At 28.1% G+C, this 19,925-nt stretch overlaps 1 protein-coding gene across 1 annotated transcript; it reads left to right on the forward strand.

Moving 5' to 3' along the window:
* The first annotated feature begins 3,613 nt into the window (after nt 1-3,613).
* On the forward strand, nt 3,614-15,593 carry LOC116770643 (parapinopsin-like). The gene is made up of 7 exons (XM_032662199.2): nt 3,614-3,787; nt 5,856-6,015; nt 7,982-8,177; nt 13,202-13,334; nt 13,931-14,071; nt 14,378-14,467; nt 14,555-15,593. The coding sequence occupies exons 1-7, from the start codon at nt 3,614-3,616 to the stop codon at nt 15,314-15,316; spliced, it is 1,656 nt and encodes a 551-aa protein (XP_032518090.2). The 3' UTR covers nt 15,317-15,593.
* Nucleotides 15,594-19,925: the final 4,332 nt, after the last annotated feature.

The following is a 19,925-nucleotide window of genomic DNA, read 5'->3' on the forward strand; positions in this document are numbered from 1 at the left end:
CAGGTCAATTCGTCCGAACTTCGTCTAGAAGGTTGAAAGAAAATGATTTCAATTATTTCCTGTCGTCAATCGTTAATTTGGGATACTTTAATTTAATAGTGTTTTGAGGAAAAATCTATACTATAATTATTGTATATTACAAAACGAGAGTCATTATCCGCTACATTATAAAAAGAAAGCAATGGAAAGAAAAATAATTAAAAAACTACTACTAGGAATTGAGGGAATAGGCGTTCCGTAATATTTTACAGCGTAATATTTTATTAAATATCACATTTTCATTACAAAAAAAAAAAAAAATTCAGAGGACTAAATGCAATTTTCTCCGCCTTTATAGTACAATTAGGTTACTGTGACACAGTGTCATAATTTTTTATGTTGCGTTATATAAAAATATGTAAGTAAAAAAAAGAGTTTGTAGGAGCCAATATAATAATTTTATTACAGTCGTTTCAGCCAGCTTGTGGTTATGACCAGTGCAAGCTAAGCGAGGTACATACCTAAAACGTAATTACGTTAAATCCCCCTGTTTTTATACTATATTTGTAGTTTAATTACACACGGCCCGTAATTTAAAACTGCGTAATTATACCATTGCGGTAATTAAGTGTTGGTGTCAGGTGTATGCCTGCGTATCTTTGTATTCTACGAAAAAAAACTCTCTTAGATTTTTTTCTAAATTAAATGATAAACAATAATGAGTTTAAGTTCAAAATTCCAGGAAACGAATACAGCCTTGAGAGAAAAATTATTTAAAATCTCTAAAGGTAAAGCTTGCTGAAGACCGCTTATAGTAATTTGATTTTAAACCTCGTAAGTTTAAAGGATTCGGAACACTTATTTTTTATGACTTTGGCAATTAAAGCAGTAATAGTGACGTTCTACTTGCCTGGTTAGAAATTTGAAAGCCGACAATTTATGCTTTTACTAGACTCCAAGACTGTTTCTAATGTGGAGATGGTTGAGTATAGTATTCTACAAAATAAATAATATTTTAAATCATTGAAATATAATATTATGTATTACTCTTGGATATATTTTTAAAGATCCAAATGATTAAGTGACCCTTAATTTTTTTAAATCCCCGATATGCAAAATTTGTTGTTTTCGATATACCAGGAAACCAGGAAATGAGCTGAAATTTATTAAAACACTGAAGTGTGTGTTTTAATGAATCACGAAACAAAAATTTTGCAGAGACTAAACTTTACATTTTTTCTAAATCGAAGGGACTGTGTTTGTTTTGTATATTGGCAATATTTTACCAATAAAATATATTTAGATTTCAGAATTGTTATCTTCATACATTACTGTTGATGTTGTTTTATTTAGTTTTGTCATTGTTCAGATTGCAAAATCCTGTAACTTATCAATTAAATTTTATAAAAAAAACCTTCAAAGCTTTTAAATTATTTTAATTTACTACATTATCTGAGTTAATCATGCTTATCGCCATAATGTAGGTAAAAACGCCTTGAATGGAGATTACGCTGTGTCAATATTGAGTTTATCCGATATTTATACTCGAAAGTATTTTAATATTGTTCGTAATATTGCTTCAACCAATTTCAAAGAAAGAGATATAAATTTCAACATTCAAGAGCAATTCAAATATACGGGTATATATAAAAATCGATGATTATAAGTTTAAAATTTTGTTAAACCTTACATTTTTTTTTTCATAATAGTTGGAAATTTATACAAAACGTCTACATGACTATACTCAGTAAAAAATAATTGTTTCAATGTTTAGAGTGATTTTACTAAACTTGTAAAATATTTTGAAGTAAAATAAAACACGTGACATATTTCTTTTTGCTGTTTTATTTCTGGATCTTTTATGCAAATCTAAAATATCATTTTATTTCTCATTTCAAAAGACATTTACTATCAATTTAATACTGACGAGTTACGCAGTCCTGCAAGAATGCGATAGTCCAAATAGCATTTCAAACAGTCATTGTGCTTTACCAACCATTATTGTCTGAAGCTATCGTTTTGCAACGCTAGACCACATTTTGCTAGTATAGAATATTGTGATTGTCGGCCTCAAAGAATATTATCTTTAATTTACTATTTACCTATATATCAATTATTACCTATTAGTGTTTCCTAAAATGAAAATCCCTATCGATCACTTTCTTTATGTTCTATAGTTTCTTAATAAAATGCATCCTCAAAGGTTAGTAACAAGTTAATTTTGATTTTTTAGTCTCCATTATGGCCGAAGTTTTTACATTTAGCGAATACATTATAAAGACAACCACTTTTATTCCTAACAAAGTTATCAGGTTTTCAACGTTATGTTCATGAAACAGCAACAAATTATGACACTTTTAGGCTAAATGGGAACATATCATCGGCTTATCTACAGCTGATTTGTAGACACACTTTTCCACCAAAATTATATTTTAATAAAATTTTGGATATGTAATTTAAACAGCTTCAGTGTGGTCAAGTCTTTCATACATTCTTTTTTATTAAACTTAATATTCTAGTGAGTCTAAAAATAATGATCTTAAATATCATCTCTAGTAGTGCTAACTTAATTATTTTATTTAATTATTCTATTTTATCATTGACCAACAAAAAAATGTTTCCAAAATTTTAGAGAATAACGATAACACAGGCTTTTTCATTGAAATTATGAAAGTGACGCAGACGAAAAAAAATCCTAAGGTGTCAGAAAATGTAAAACGAAACTCTGAGAGAAAAAACGATAAGATTTAAACCGTTCTCAAAGGATAAAGATGTTCCAAGTCTAATGGGGGTCAAATAAAATTATCCATTAAATCTCATGTCTTTGCTTCGTATTTCATAAATATGAGATGAGGAAGACACGAGATTGATAGATACTCCATATTATTACCAAGAATTCTCCTCCAGTTTTGCTCTTATAGTTACTATAAAAATATGGGTCACAAAAATCTAGAGTACCTTATTCCAGCACTACTGGAACAAAATTTTATTATCATCACTTCTATAGTTTTTGGAGATTAAATAAACAAAATCACGTACAAACTTTCAAATCATTTTTCAAGTAGTAATAGTATTATCGAATGTCCTTCAACTTGGACAGAGCTGAATTTTACATACGGAAAGCAGAGCTGCGGGTAAATGCTAGTAAATATTTGAAATATCATTAAAGAAGCAGTCAATGAAACGGATTCTATAAAGGACTGGTATAAAAAATGTTAACAATGTATTCAATGAATTGTAATATCATTTCTGTTCAGTTTTTATGAACCATTAATATATACAATTTTTTAATATATATGAAAGCATATTAAAATGTGTGTTCCAGATTTTTTTCATTTATTAATAAATTGTGCTAGTTTAATGAAATAAAATATATAATGTGTCAAATCCAGCTTACATAAGATTTTATTTATGTCACATGTTCATGGACAATGTTTCCATAATTTAATTTCATAGCCGATATTACGTGCCACTCGAGTGTGATAAATACGCATATGTAATATTATGTAATGATTTGATTAATTAATTTCAAAACCTCATATGAGACCTCCTTTTTTCCAGATTCGTTTCTACTGACAACAGAAAATGTAGTGCTATTTGAGATAAAGTGAAGTGAAGTTACAGTGAAGTGATAATGTCTTACACCGTGGATTTTAACGACACAGTGGTGAGAGCATACGGCGAGGGATTCCCCTTGTTGATGCCTCGTTGGGGGTACGTCGTATCCGCCTTTGTTCTCTTCTTAATTGGCTTCTTCGGGTTCTTCTTGAATCTCATGGTAATTCTCCTCATGTTTAAAGATCGACAGGTAAGATATAATAAATATCTTTATAAGATTCTTCTTTAAATTTATAGCTTTGTTCTTAGGTTCTATATGTATTACTCTAAATAACATAAGTGAGGTATTATAACTTTATTTGATTGTAATATTATTGCTAATTCAGCTTTAATCTTTATGATGATAAAAAACTTTGTGCGCGGATACAATAACCTTCAACTTATTTATTATTTCATAAATCTCTGCAGCCATTCCGTGAAAACTTTCTAGAAATCTGAAAACTTTCACGTTATGATAGATATTTCCAGACACTTGCCCACAATTTCGTTCACGAAAATTAAGATTTGATATTATTATAACTTGACCGATTTCACTAATTTTGTATATTAGCAAAAATACAGCTGATAACAGTTTTGTATTTTCTTTTTAAAATACAACAATTTATACATTTGTGTTACATGTTTTCAATGTAAATTCGAAACATTACTGTTCGGTTTTTCTAATATATATTTAAGAGTAATCCATAAAAATAACCGAACATCAAGATCTTAGAAAAACATAAGCTTAGAGAAATCGCTTAAGTATTTTATGGAAGCAAAGAAATTAAAGAATTTAATCGCGCTTTTAAATGTTACACTCATTTCACTCAACTCCTTTGCTTAATGTAATTTTTAATTGATAACTGTCTAAAATAGGTAAATATTATTCGTTAGTTTATTAAGTTTTTCCTTTATATTACTTTCTTAATAAGGGACGTCAATAGTTATTTATCCGATTTTATTACAAATTCATTATTTTAAAGAGAGGACGCCAGCCGCGCTGACGTCACTAATGTCACTTGTTTCAGTACGTTCCAGATATTTTAAAATGAAACTTCAATTCTTCTAAATGTTCTTGTATTTCTCGAAGGTTTTTCATAATCACATTCTTTATGCTCCGCACTAGCTGAACTCTGCAGTCTGCTGTCGTGCGTCCAGACGTCATATTTATACCAGAATTCAAACATAGTTCTATTCTCTTTGATTTCGTTTACTTTTAACAATAGTAACGACGACCAATAAGTTGTTATAATAATTGATGACAGCCTTGAGTTATTTTCATGTTGCATCCGTCATTGAAGCTGCTTGCGCCGATATATACAACTTATGCATATTATACAATAATGCAACGTTATGTCAAATTTAGTGACATACTCCGCTCGTAGACTTGGAAGACGGGCGATTTGGAAGACGATTTTTTTAACATATAATGTACTCAAAAGTTCTCCAGATGAAATATCCTCATCTTATAATACAAGAAAAAAAAGACGATTATTTTTCTTTTTTTAAGCTTCTTATTTTTAAACAGTAATTTGCATAAGCGTTTTTAATGTTAATAAAGGGATTCTAAAATATATATTTTTTTAAATTGTTCTACCTTCTAATTTATAAGATTACTTTGTACTGTATATGACTATTTAGAACAATGTACGTTAGGTACGGTTGATTACCGTCTAGAGAATGGACACCCGATGTGTCTTGCCGCATGAAATCACATTACTGCAATACGTGCAGCCGTTATTTGCTTTGCAAATTCGCCTCGTGTCAATTCGCAGTTTTATGTTCGAGACCTTAATAAGGAAGCAAGTCAGGCACGAAAAAGTATTTTCCACACAAAGAATGCAAATAATCCCGAAGTGTTATTACTTCCAAACGCAGATGTGGTCCATTGAAGATAGGCTTTGTAGCATGAATAATTCGTTCATCCGCAAAACAATAATATTCCAAACTATGAAATTTGTAAATTCACACGAAATTAAAAATGTTTTCTTTCCGACTTCGTCAATATTAGGCTTCACAAAATATTCGTTTGTATTCTATTCCTTATACATATTTTTTTATGATGAATAAGATATATAAATATTTAAAAATATTAATATACACAATCAAGACAATTGGTATTTTATTTGCTTATTCGTCAAGAAAAAAGTAATCCTAAATAAAGAAAATCTCTGCGATGTTCTTTTTTTGATTATTAAAGTGAAAAGAGATTAGTTTATTTAAAAAGTAAGATACAAATTAAAGTCTGTCCCTAAATTAAAAATAGTTTTCTTTTACAGTTATGGACACCTCTGAACATAATATTGTTCAACTTGGTGTGCTCAGACTTTTCCGTTTCCCTATTGGGAAATCCCTTGACCCTTATTTCCGCACTATTCCATCGTTGGATTTTCGGCCACACTATGTGTGTCATTTACGGGTTCTTCATGGCTTTACTTGGTAAGTTATTACAGACATTATTAACACATATTTACAACATTCTTTTTAAAGATATTGAAGTAGAAGTTAATAAAATGTTCAAGATAAGCTTACTGAAATCACATAATATATACTTACATGTAGTTTTTGTTACTTGTAGCTATATAATATCTTTTATTAACTTTCTGTTTTCCTGTATTAAAAATTTTAATTATTTATAAAGAAAGCCATACTCAAACCGAGAAAGATAAAGCAAAATTTAAATGAGACGAGTAAGATCATAAAAGTTATGACAAACAAACTGTCAGCTTACTGACCACTTTATAAAGAAAGTCAAATAACAATTTAACTTTTGTCAGAACGTTTTAAAACAACATGAAAATAATTTGACTTGAAATAGTTAAGTAATTATTTTTATACAAATGTTATAACACGTTACCGAATATCATTTGACACTAAAATGTTTTATCGCACAGATCTCACATAAATATTCTTGATATTTAATGAAAATGCAAGGTATTAGGAGGACAAAACTTAAAATATTTTTTTACATATAAACCTGACTCGTTATAATATACATAAACATATTCTCTATTAAATACCATGTGACTAAGTAAGGTAAGTAATGAAATAAAAACTTATTTTTGTTAAGTCGGTTGATAATCATAAAAAAAAAATCTTTTCATATAAATATAAGTATACGAAATTATGAGTGCTGCTATAATCTCTTTTATACCAAAATTATTCAAACCGTTCACAATTTCTGTGACACTAAACATTTGAATAGGCGCTATTTAAATATTTTGTTAGAAATTAAATTGTATAGAAAAAAATTTACGAAAATAGTTGGCCAAATGAACTTGTAATCTCTAGAAAGATCCTTGGAAGCAAATTAAAATACTTCTAAAGTATATTAAATTATGTAGAACTATAATTAAAAAATGTTATTTAGAAAATTAAAGGTAAGTCACATTTACCATATTAATATTATTTTCTAATTCCCAGTACGATATCATATTTAACGATTTACCTTCCGTTTGTTCAATACATTTATTCCTTAAGTAATATTTGATTACCCATCACATATCACTCAGGTAATATTTTATGATCAATGAGGGAAAATTGATTAGAAAGGATTTGCTACATTCATTACTTGTAGCGATTTATGTCTGTCTAATATAAAAGTATGGCATTTTGATGATATTGTAAGGGAATTCGATAAGGGTATAAAAATTTATGATCATAAATAATGACTAATCAAGTTATGCATATATAAATAAATGCACAAGAAAAAACATATTTTAATAAGCAAGATATTGTTTTCAAAATGTCTTGTTCATGCTATCAATAATGATGTCAAATGTTTAGCTAAAAATATATTATTTAATATCATCTTAGTATATTTAGATATGATTGTTTTTTAAATTAACTTATAAAAATAACAGCCTCTTATAGTCCGATAACAAATCATCGTATAAATTTAAAACATAATGAGAGTACCTTAGCTGACCCAATTTATCATTCGCAAACAAATTATTTATAGAATTATTAGGCTAGTAGGTAGATAGTGTAAACAGTGGGATTATTTTTGTTAGGGTATTATTATTTATTTATGCTGATTAACTTTTAAATACTAAAAAAATATAAGTAATTTTAATGTTCTTAGTTTATTAATGCTGTCTAGTAAATCATGGATTTGATATAGAATAAATATGTATACAGAATTATTGTTCCAATTTAAAAGAGGTGTGTTAGGGTCATATATAAAATTGTAGTAAATAAACCCTTTAAAGTTTCGTAGATAAAAAAAAATCAATCAAGTTAAAATATTCTAAGTATATTTTTATAACTTATTAAAGTAACATAAATTAACTAACAATATAAATAAATAAATGTTGTAATAAATTTAAATACTCGAAAACATTTATTCAAGTTTCAAGAAAACTCGAAGATGCCAATGAATTTTTATTTGGACTCTATCTTACAGGTATAACATCTATAACGACACTTACCGTGATATCGTTCGAGCGTTATCTCATGGTAACAAGACCTCTCAGCTCACGTCATCTTAGTTGCAAAGGAGCGACTGTATCGGTGGTATTCATCTGGCTTTACTCACTCGCTCTCACAACCCCGCCATTATTGGGTTGGGGGAATTATGTCAATGAGGCTGCTAATATCAGGTAAGTAACATTTAAACCGCCTTAATTAGCACTTAAGGTATTCTTGTTCAGTAAACTTTATTATTACTAGAAAATATTATTAAGAGAAATACCGTACGTTTTATGAAAATATTTGCAAAAGCAAATTCATTTAAATCGTATAATTTTTGAACATTTATTACTGCATTACCTTGAGATATCGGAAAGCATAGTAACTACAATTTTCACACGTAACGTAACAGCAGAGCTGATATGTTAGTATTACATTTTCAAACTGATTAAATAATCTCCTTTTCCTTTTCTTACGAGAAAACGTTTTCTTGCGAGCTTTAAATAGAACGACTTAAAAGTTTAAAGCGCTACATTTAATTACATTACTTTGGCATAAGCATATTAAGAACACAATACAAACCTCTTTATCTCATTGACTCAAGAAGACACGGTAGAAAATGTATCAAAGATATTTATAAGTTAGGTTGATACATAACATTTCTATCGTTCCACTTCAAAATAATTGAAGATAAAATTTACTATTAAAATAAACATTTTTCTTAAAGATGGAATATAATTTCGAGAAATGTTTTCTGTTTTGAACAAAGCGAAGAAATTTGTAAATTTTATTTAAAACTATTTATATATAACGTTTATATAAATTATGAGAAGTATATATTTTTTATTTTTAAATTGTAAATATTAATAATAAAATATTATGCGATGGATGAACGATTAATAACATAATATATTTCATTGCCGGAGAAGGATATCAAATTAAACAATATTGAACAATGAGATTACTGAGATTTTTTTTGTATAAATCAATAAGCTAAATGGTTAATTGTGAAATATTAAAACTAAATATTAAAATAAAGAAAATAACAAAATAATTCATTACTAATATATATGTATATATATAATGTTTTATCTCCATTTTCAAAGGATACTGTAGTTTTTCCCAAATTTAGGTCTAAGTTTGTAAGTTACCGAATGAGAAAAGGATACTTCGTTTGTAGTATGGTGATTTCGATTCGCGCTAAGCATACAGAATAGCTGTTAATTTAATGAAAAGGGTTCAAATAAATACAATGAAACCCTCCTAGGAAAATTACGTAGAAAATTCTGGCGTGGATAATGTAAAACAAAATCTAATTTTCAATTGATAAGTAAAGTTAAGAAATAAATTTATTTACTCTAACAAAAATTCCAGAACTAAGTATAACACTGAACAAAAATTTTTCCTAGTTCTAAACTTTCACTGATTTATAAAAATGTTGAATTTACCTAACAAATTTCAATTATTACTTCCAGTGTAGGATATTTGGTCGAACCCAACAAATTACTTTACATTAATTGATTATAAGAGCTTTAGACATTTTATTGTGTGATAACTTGATTTGTTTAGTTATATAAAACTTTAAAATTCCTCATTTAAATCTATTCCGTCTATTCATTTTTATGAAAGATAAACATAAAGAAGAAGGTCTTTACAATTGTTACACTTCCTCTCGTTTAAATTGCACCTCACTAATATCTGTTATCTGCATTCGGTCTGCACTGTAATCTTTTGCCAGTCCAGCACCACCGAGAGATTAATGACCCGTATTGGCTTTTGATTCACGGAGACGCAGATTCCAGTACCAGATTCCACTTACTTGCCCAGATTACACTTTACACAAAGACCAGATGTATTTTATTGCCACACACTTTGGTCTTAGGTATATCGGATTTAGTACAAAAAAATAATTAGATGTAACATTGACCCTAATATGTATTATTTGAAGATCTCCTATTAACTTTCATCGTACTAAAAATGTACGATAAAAAGATATGGTAATAAAAAAAAAATTGCATTATAATAAGATAATATAAAAAAAATGTTATGGACATCGATTTCATTAACCGAAATAATTCTTTAAGACGGAATTAGGGCAGAGCGTCAATTAGATTTAAATTTCCTTTAATGTATGTGATTTTATTTAACTTTACATTTTAAAAATAGATAATTATAAAATTTATGAAATAAATAAGTATATATTTTTTCTGCATATAATAATCTTGGAAATTTATTCCGCCATATTTACAAGCAGCTCAATAACGGTTAACGTATTGCGCAAATATTGACAGAGATGTTCGATTGCCGGAAATCTATTCCTTGAACAGGAAAGGATTTTAAATATAAAATTAATATAAGTATTTCTGACATTATTTTGGCAATATGCCCAAAGTTATTTAATCTTCACAGATATACGTATTTTTTTATTATAATAATCTATTTTATTAGTTTTAATGGGCGTAATGAATATAAAAAAATAACATAAAACTTAATTCTAAAATTGTCTAAGTCTTTTTACATTCGATAAAATTGCCTCCTTCTCTCTCGATAAAATTTCAGTTAATGCTTTAATCAGATTAACGCTTCGCCGCATTGTCAATCTGTTAATTTCCTCATTTCCATTGGCATACCATTTTTCGTTTCATTTAAACTTATAATATTTTTTTACCAGACCGTAAAAATACAAATTCACCCCAATTTATAGGAACCCGCGAACAAAAATTTTTTTAGGATATAGAGTAAAGAAAATTACCCAATATTTTTTATGGTATTAACTGCAACCTTCGTAACTACACATGCGTGAAGAAAAACAGAATTGAAATTCACGAGTTATTAGAAAAAAGCAATATTTACAACTTAGTTGTAATTTTTTTGCTCTCCCTACTTTCAATTCTGTACTTGCCAGTAGTAAAATATTCGCACACGAATGAGGTATCTATAGTTTGACCTCAATGGAACGGTCGTTAGCTGGAAACTAGGGCTCATTAAAGTATATACATAGCTGTCCTGCAATCAATTGCACTGCATTGTCCTGAAATACTTTGTAAACAGTTTTCTAGTTAATTTAAGGCTAAAATTTATATAATTTTAAAATCATTGTTGTGATATAAAATTAAAGCAAGAACATATTGAAATTCAACAACATCTAAAAGTTATCTGAGTTTCATTGTAGCCAAAATCGTGTTAAGATTTCCTATATAATATTTTCGTATCTCTCTTCAGTATCATTTTTAACCGGATGTTTGTATTTTTATTACTTTATTATGTTAATTATATTCGAGATACCAAAAGTTATAGTTACATTTTCGACTTCAATTTGCAGTTAGGGTTTTTCGTATCAAATATATTGATTTTGTTTTTGAATACCCGATACGATTATCATTGTAATAAAGGGCAATATAGTTACTCTGATTGAAAACACAATTATTATATAATACAAGAAATGTCAGCATTAAATTCTATTTATTTATTTATTATCCAGCACTATTATGATGATTATTAAAGATTTCATTACTTTGGATTTGAAAAACCGCTTGTAATATAAAATTCCTTTCAAAACTCTCGAAAAAAGGATTAGTAATGGGGATGAGAATACATACAATGTCTTTATTCAAAGAGATAAACAAAAAAAAAAAAAAGATTTTTTAGCAGGCAAAAATACGGATGTGCTGTGTTATAGCTTCCGAAGATCGTTCCTAGAAGTATCTCAAAACCTTTTTTGCGTATTATAAATCTTCATCATTTTTAAAGTTAAAAAATAACGAATAAAAATATATTTGTCTATTTTGTCAAACAGAGAAAAACAAAGTTTTTTTTAATTTCTTAGAAATTAAATAGATTGTTATTATTAATTAAAAATTACCAATCCTGCCGACTTCAGACGCGTCTCTTTACGAATTATATTATAAAATAATTGCATGAGCACAACAAATCACCATTCGCTTCTTTTTTTTTACTATTACTACATATGCCAAATAAAGAAAACTTTTTTGGATATTTTCCAAAACCCTCGTTTACGTCAACTTATGGTGATTACAACAAAAAAAATCCTAACGCCCCTTCCATGGCCACTACAATTAATGCAAATGTTCATTCCATGTAAATTTTGCGATAATTATCATCTTTACGGTCTTCATGTCTCCATTATGGGTCTGTAAATAAAACTTATCAGTGACACGTAATTTTAAATATACTATCAACATAGAGCAGGTACAAAAATCTTCAATGGATGGTTTGTTGCTTGTAGATTATGAGCTATCTTAGTTTTTCTATGAGGAGCTTTTCTTAAGTAACCCACTCTGCTACTTAGAATATCAAAGACAGCGAAGAAGCGTAAATCTTTAATCACAAGCAAAAAAATATGCTTATACGGGATGTACTCCGAAATTTCAAAAACATAGATTTCCACAGAGATGTATGAAATTCGTAAGTTAATTTAGTTGTAACTTAACCATATCAGAAAAAATCATTCCTGAAGCGCTTGTCGTTGAAAACATAAAGTCAGTATGTAAAACTAGTTCATTTGTCCTTTTTTGTGTTTAAAAGATTTTAAAGATAATTCTTAACATTTCATTATACGGGTATTATTTTTCTTAGCAATTTCTCAAGTAGCTATTAAAACTAGACTTATAATATTAGTTTGGAGTAACAGTAAAATTTAGTAAATAAGGTGATAAGGTGATAATCATGGTAGTACAATTTGATTTCAGATATTTTTTTCCAATATCTTATTGAAATGTTAATAATATTGTGCTACGTGAATTACATAATTTTAAGTGTTTTTTTATTACAACATAAATGAAAATAATTAATAATAATTAAGCAATTCTTTCATAAATAAGCATATCTTTATTTTACAAAAAAAAACTATTGCAATTTATAATCTATAACCAACGAATAAACTATGTATATAAATGGATTTAAAGTAAGATTAAGTGTACATAAAAATTATTTAAGACATCCGATGATCTAAAAAAGCATAACTAAGTGATATACATAAAATGTGTTACGCATTGTTTCATTGTGTCGTATAAAACTACTATTAACGATTAAAATAGATGGAAAAATGTTCATATGTAAAAATTCATAAATATATTTCATATATATATATAAATAAACTTTTTGCACTTATTATGTAAATATTCCTTCTATATATATATATATAAAGTTTTTATTTTTAAGCAAGTTCTAATGTATTTATTTACCTTTTGTTTAGCTGCTCAGTGAATTGGCACGAACAATCGAGAAATACTCTCACGTACATCTTATTCCTGTTCGCGATGGGACAGATTGTGCCGCTGGCTGTCATCACCTTCAGCTATGTCAACATTATCAGGACTATGAAGCGGGTAACTTAGTCATTATTATTATATCCAAGAAATTTAATAAAAATAAAATATAGAATAATTTACATAATACACTTATTGTTTTTATATAAAATAAAGTTGTAATAAATGTTATCTTCACTATAATAAAATAGGTTTTAAAGTCATTTTTTTAGCAGTTAGCATTTTGTTCGTTCATTACATATTCAATGAAGATATTCTATACATTTTGTTAAGATAGGAAAAACACTCTAGCAATATGTTAATATTATTTTACTAGGTCACACAATGTAACGTTTAAATTTTATAGTTTTCAATCATATCTTTGATACTCAATTATATATTAGTGTTTCATTTTGAACATAGTTTGCTTTTAAAGGAATTTGTTCATGTATTAAATTAAACTTAGATATAATTTTATCATGCTCCTGGTCAAGTTTAATCGAATCATCATATTGTTAGAAATAGCACTGTCTTCAAAATCTTGACGTAATTAGAGAACATGGGTGTCTGTTTAATTAGATTCATTAGCATCAAATAATAAGCGAAGATCATACATACATTTGTACATATTCATGTATAAAAAAGTGAATAGAAATCATATATAATATATATTTCAGAATTCTCAACGCCTGGGTCGTGTGAGCCGAGCAGAGGCGCGGGCCACAGCCATGGTGTTCATTATGATCATATCATTTACGGTCGCCTGGACTCCATATTCACTGTTTGCACTGATGGAGCAGTTTGCGACCGAGGGAATTGTAAGCACATAAGCTATTCCATAACCAGACAGATATACAGAAATAAAAGCTTTCATGCCAGTAACCTAAGAAATAAAGAGATCTAAACTTATTTGATACTAACTTAGAAATTATCTTTCAAATTTAAATATACACACTTATTTATTTTCCCAAATAACATTTGAATTGACGTTTAATAAAAAAAAATATAAAATTTTGTACCAAAATATAAAATTAAAATTTTTAGCAATAACATTAATAAGTAAGTAATTTTGACATTTGCATACTTTTGAATAAAATATTTTCATATTGTTCAACACATTACAGGTATCGCCGGGGGCGGGAGTTATACCAGCACTAGTAGCGAAAAGTTCCATTTGTTACGATCCTTTAATTTACGTTGGGATGAACACACAGGTATTTTATTACTTCAAATATTTCATTTCATTTAAAATATGTTTTTAAAAATAGAAGATGATTGCGGATTTTATTTATTTATTACAGTTTCGAAAATCTATCAAAAGAATATTTGGAATACAAAAACGAAGGGGTTCTAGAATTGAAAAGTGCTATAATAACTCGATACTATCACCAACACATCGACGATCTGCTTACAATGACATTACCGTCCGTTATAATTCTTCAGACACAGTCATATCAACTCCGAAACGGTACTCTGATAAACGGATTTTCAGTAGTGAAGATTCTGAAAGTCATCTGGCATCCACAGTAACGAATGAATCGAGTCGTCCGACAGGAAAAGTGTATGAATTATGCACTATCCAAGAGAACAAAACCGGATCGGATGCTGAGAGATCCGGAGACACTGTTTGCGATGATGATAACACAAGTAACAAAAACCTAGAACTTGTTTTTGGTGAATCTTGTAAAATATTTAAAGACTCCACTGTTGATAACGAACGAGTCACAACTGGTGCAGTCAAAAACAAAATTCATATAACTGAAAGTAAGAACATTTTAGATGAAGCCGACTTGCGTCTAATTGAAAGTAATTTAAATCAAAGTTCTAAAAGATCTAAAATAATAAGACACAGCTATTCGTTGGATTTGGGAGGAGTTTCTAATGAAGGTACACGAAGAAAATTTTCTATTGAAACTAAACTAGAAACATTTAACCCTCCAAAACTATTCAGAAAAGATGGCGTAGTGAACAAACTCTTTGAATCGGATGATACAGATAATGTTAGTTATATATGTACAATAGATAATAGTGAAAATCATGAGGAACACTTGTCGTCTAAGTAAAAATTATTACCGTAAGTTAGTAGTTAGTATATATTTTAGTAAAAAGTGGATTATACTGTATTAAATTCTATACTATTAATATAAATGTAAATATCATGAAGAAAAATTCTCGTCAAGGATCTGTGATAAAGATGACAGTGCCAAAGATAGGTCTAAAAATTATATTTGGGAAAGCTAGGTCGAGTTAAATTAAATGGGAACGAATTACTAGGTAAGGTAGAATTAATTTAAAAAGTATCTCCAACCTATAATGTCAATACTAAAAGTATTTACGCACTACTTAGAATCACTTTTGCTTAATACTTCTTCTCATGTGACAGTCAATTTATCTGTTCAGTTAAATTTTATTATTAAACGAAAAGAAAATTTTCAACTATATACAGTAGAAGAGGTGTGACCTGGTCAATTTAATGTAACAGTAATTTCTATCGGTAAATAAGAAAGAAATTTAAAAAATATATCTTTATAATACTGATAATTTTTAAACTAATTTTTTTATACATATTATAGTTAAGACTTATAAAATATCTTTGTTTATAATAATTTTTACCAAGTATTAGTATATTTATAACATTTCCAAATTATTCTGGTCTCATTCGTTGGAATTCGTTATATATATTAAAGTTTTCTAAACTTCATACGGAGATAACTTGTGTAACTACGAACCGTACAGAATATAACAAAGAGATTCACTTAATTCTCAAGAATTAGAGAATGATTTTAATTGGAAAGTCGAAAATAATACCATAATAATTTCTCTTGTCTCTACACGTAAAAATGGTATTTTTTAACGACCAAAGTTTATCGTACAAAAATCGTTAAGTTATATTCTTTTTTAAATTATGAATCTTCGTATCTTTAAATCTTCGTATCTTCTTATGAGGACAAGGAAAGAAATATTCTTCCTAAACGCTATACGTAAAGATTTACGTAATGAATTTTTCATGTCAAATTATGAACATTTTATTTTAAATATAATTGTTACAAATATAATTACTTGACATGTTTTTCGTCCATGAACTATTAGCATTAACTTCACTTGTTTATCTGTCACTAATATAAAAAAACTCCTTCATCTCAATGAATATATTTCGTTACTATTGATTAATGAAAATGAACTGATTAAAATTGCTCTTTTCTGTTAGCCTAGCTTACCTGTTATAGGTTTATAGGTTTTCCCTTCTGTTTCGTGGAAATTGGATGGATCCCTATAGAAATAAAACCCTCATGGTATCAGAAATTCCTTTTATGGCGTGAAATCCGTGCGAGACAACTCTTACTATCAAGATACGTTATTATCTAACTTTTATTTAAAAATGTTCAAAATAAGAATGCCAAAGACGTTGAAAATTTTAATTCAGAAGTGTAATAGAATATCAAGACGAACAACAAAAATGTTTCTATACTATTTATATCTGATCGTTAATATATACAAATATTTATTAATATAATGTTGTACTTTTGCTATGTTTATAGCTTTGTTAATATAAAAATATTATAAATGTAGGATAAACAAAATTTACATTTCTATGGACTATTGTTAAACTAAATATATGAATACTTGCAACCACGAAGAGTAAAGTACTTCAATGATAAAATTTTATATTTAAGTATCACCAACTGATAAGTTAAGTATATTTTTATAAATGTAAACACCAACATAACTATATAATATTTCCAACTTAAAATAGATAATTTGTTTTAATTATGTCATATTTATAATAATTTAATAAATAGATATTTTTTGTAATTCATAATAAATGTCGCGTTCGATAATCGATATATATTTGTTTATGTACAACCCTATCCTTATTATATAATTAATGATAATTATTAATAGAGAACATTTCTCAAACTGAAATTAATTTAAATTTCCTGTACTATAGTACAGTGGTTAACGTAATTGCATATTGCATTTAATTCAGCGTTAAGTGGAATTATGTAAGAGTAGGCACACAAAGTCTGCCATTGAAATACGGATATTAAATTAATTCCGGAAAATATCGCTTTAAGCTCTCGCCAGAATTTCACTCATAGTCTGTATTCAAACTTCAAAGCTTTGTCGGATCGAGTCACGAACACAATATATAACTTTAATTTAACTGAATTTACTTTTTATATTTTAAAGTTTTATAAATTAAAAATATTTCAGAATATTATAGTAATAAAAACTAAACCTTTTTTTACGTACACGTATAATATGTATGTGCATTTTGGTGTTCTTAAAACATACGATTTACTTTAATAGCAAGAAACCCGAAGATTAAATAAGGTAATTGAAATTAATTTCCAAAAGGGGTAAAACTTTATAACGAATTAATGCTTCAATCCAGTTCATTCGAAAATATGTACTAAATTGACTTTCAAAATTATTGGCTTTCAAAGCTACATTTCGTGTAACAGAATGCACTATAGGTGTTAATGTAGGGACATGATTTTTGTTAACAAAAGGTTTGTCGTGTAATATTTGGAAAGTTTAAATCCATAAACAGTTAATTTCCTTATTATCTTACTCCACTTAGTTCATACACGTATATTCACTATTGAAGATTGTAGATTTATAAACAATAGCAAAGCAAAAAGTACATTCATCCATACTAATATTATAAATGCGAAAGTAACTCTGTCTGTCTGTCTATCCCTTACTCAATCACGCCTAAACCACTGAAACAATTTGCACGAAATTTGGTATGGAGATATTTTGATACCCGAGAAAGGACATAGGCTACTTTTTATTCCGAGAAAATGACGGATTTTCATGGGAAAATTCAGGTGGGCCGATCGCTTTTACGCCTAAACTACTGAACAGATTTAAATGTAATTTGGTAAGGAGATAGTTTGAGACTTAAAAAAGGACATGAGTTGCTTTTGACCGCGGGAAAACAGCGCATTCCCATGGGAAAAAATTCTTTTCTGGCCAAGGAAGGAGAAACAAAAAACATCGTATATAAAAATGTATTGCAGTAACCTTCTAAATATAAAAATATTAGAAATGTCTACCCTAAGTTTGGCTCAAACTACGCATGGAGCGTTAGTAGTTTTTATTTAATTATCTTCTCACACTTTAGGATTAAAGTAGGTTATTAAATGAGAAACGAGAAACACTTTTTCTGTAGTCTGCCGAAGCAAAATTTGTGCTGAGCAAATTTTGTGCTGAATAACTCCAAATACACATTGCAAGAAACCTTCATACGTTTCTTTTTGAAAATAGTCATAACTTTATTGATTGCTACATCTAAAAAAATCGTCGAGTAAAATTCTATGATTAAACGAAGCGTTATGAACATAAAGCTGTGTAACTACAATAACATAAATAATGTTTTCAGAAGCAAATTTACAAATTAGCATTTATAGTGAACTTTGTTTCATGGAATGAAGAGATAAAGATAAAAGAGCGGGAATTTAGAAATTCAATTTGTACATGTTCCTGATAGAAAACTAACTTACTCGATCGTCCCTTTTATCTTTCTTGAGATTCGAAGAATGTTTCTTCGCTGTTCTTTTAAAAGGGACTGACTGCATTAAGAAATTGTTTGTAAAGGCCATTCCTTTCTTGCTTGTTATAGATAAAAAATCATATTTTATGAATATGTGAAACAATGCCACTATACTATATTAATAATTTTATCATTAACAAGATAATAAGGAATTTTAAAATCTAACCTATTATATATTGAAAATTTAATATATCGTCCAATATTTCACAATTCTTACAACATTTAAACTATATTGTTTATTTTTAGACTTTGTATTACAGAATCACTAAAGATGTAAAGTTTTGAAGTAAATATTTTCGATGATAAAAAATATTTAATAATAAAAATAAAATATTTATCTAAAATATGTCGTCAAAACTAGCAAATTTTTTATCATTTATAACGTCTATATTTGAGAGACTACAAATACCATCCTTTGCCTTTACCTTAAAGATAGATTATTTAAAATGTATCCGTTTGAAGTCACTTTCTTTGTAGACTGTATAAGTGAAAGCAATATTTATAAATAACAAGTGCCACAATCAGTGTAATCATCAATTAACTATATTCGTTTATTGGCTAAAATTAAGAGTGAACACATTTTTGTTCAGAACACCTAACATTATTAAAGAACTTGAAGAACAAAAGTCACTACCGATAAAATAATAAAATAAGGTTCTCACATATATATTTGTAGAACATGTTTGTTGTTTTGTTTGATTGTGTGTTACGTAGGCGCAACATATTAAAAAATAAATCAACATCGACGGGGAATCACCTTTGTATGGATAAAAAATCATAAAACGAGTGACGTTGCTGACTCCGCGGAACGAACACTAAGCCGTGTGAACCAGAAGATTCCTGATACTATATTACTGATACCTGATACCTGATATTACTGATTCCTGATACTATATTATAATATACATATAAGTAAGTTTCATAGTTTTCCTGGAACCTGTGGTTGCCACCCTATACAAGTTATGTTAAATAACTGCAAACTTCATTAAAAAAAGGAGGCTTCTAATGCAACCTAAATTAAGAACACCCTTCAAGAAACTTGGCTATCAATCGATTTTTCTACTCTGTCATATTGTATTAGATTCATTAACTACTAGTGAATGAAAAACTTT

This window comes from Danaus plexippus, chromosome 7 (genome assembly GCF_018135715.1).
Source record: "Danaus plexippus chromosome 7, MEX_DaPlex, whole genome shotgun sequence".
Lineage (NCBI taxonomy): Eukaryota > Metazoa > Arthropoda > Insecta > Lepidoptera > Nymphalidae > Danaus > Danaus plexippus.

Coding starts and splice junctions, on each gene's coding strand:
- LOC116770643 (XM_032662199.2), top strand. CDS start 3,614: ATGTCTTACACCGTGGATTTTAACGACACAGTGGTGAGAGCATACGGC. Junction 6,016..7,981: donor GTTCTTCATGGCTTTACTTG/GTAAGTTATTAC, acceptor TCTATCTTACAG/GTATAACATCTATAACGACA. Junction 8,178..13,201: donor AATGAGGCTGCTAATATCAG/GTAAGTAACATT, acceptor CCTTTTGTTTAG/CTGCTCAGTGAATTGGCACG.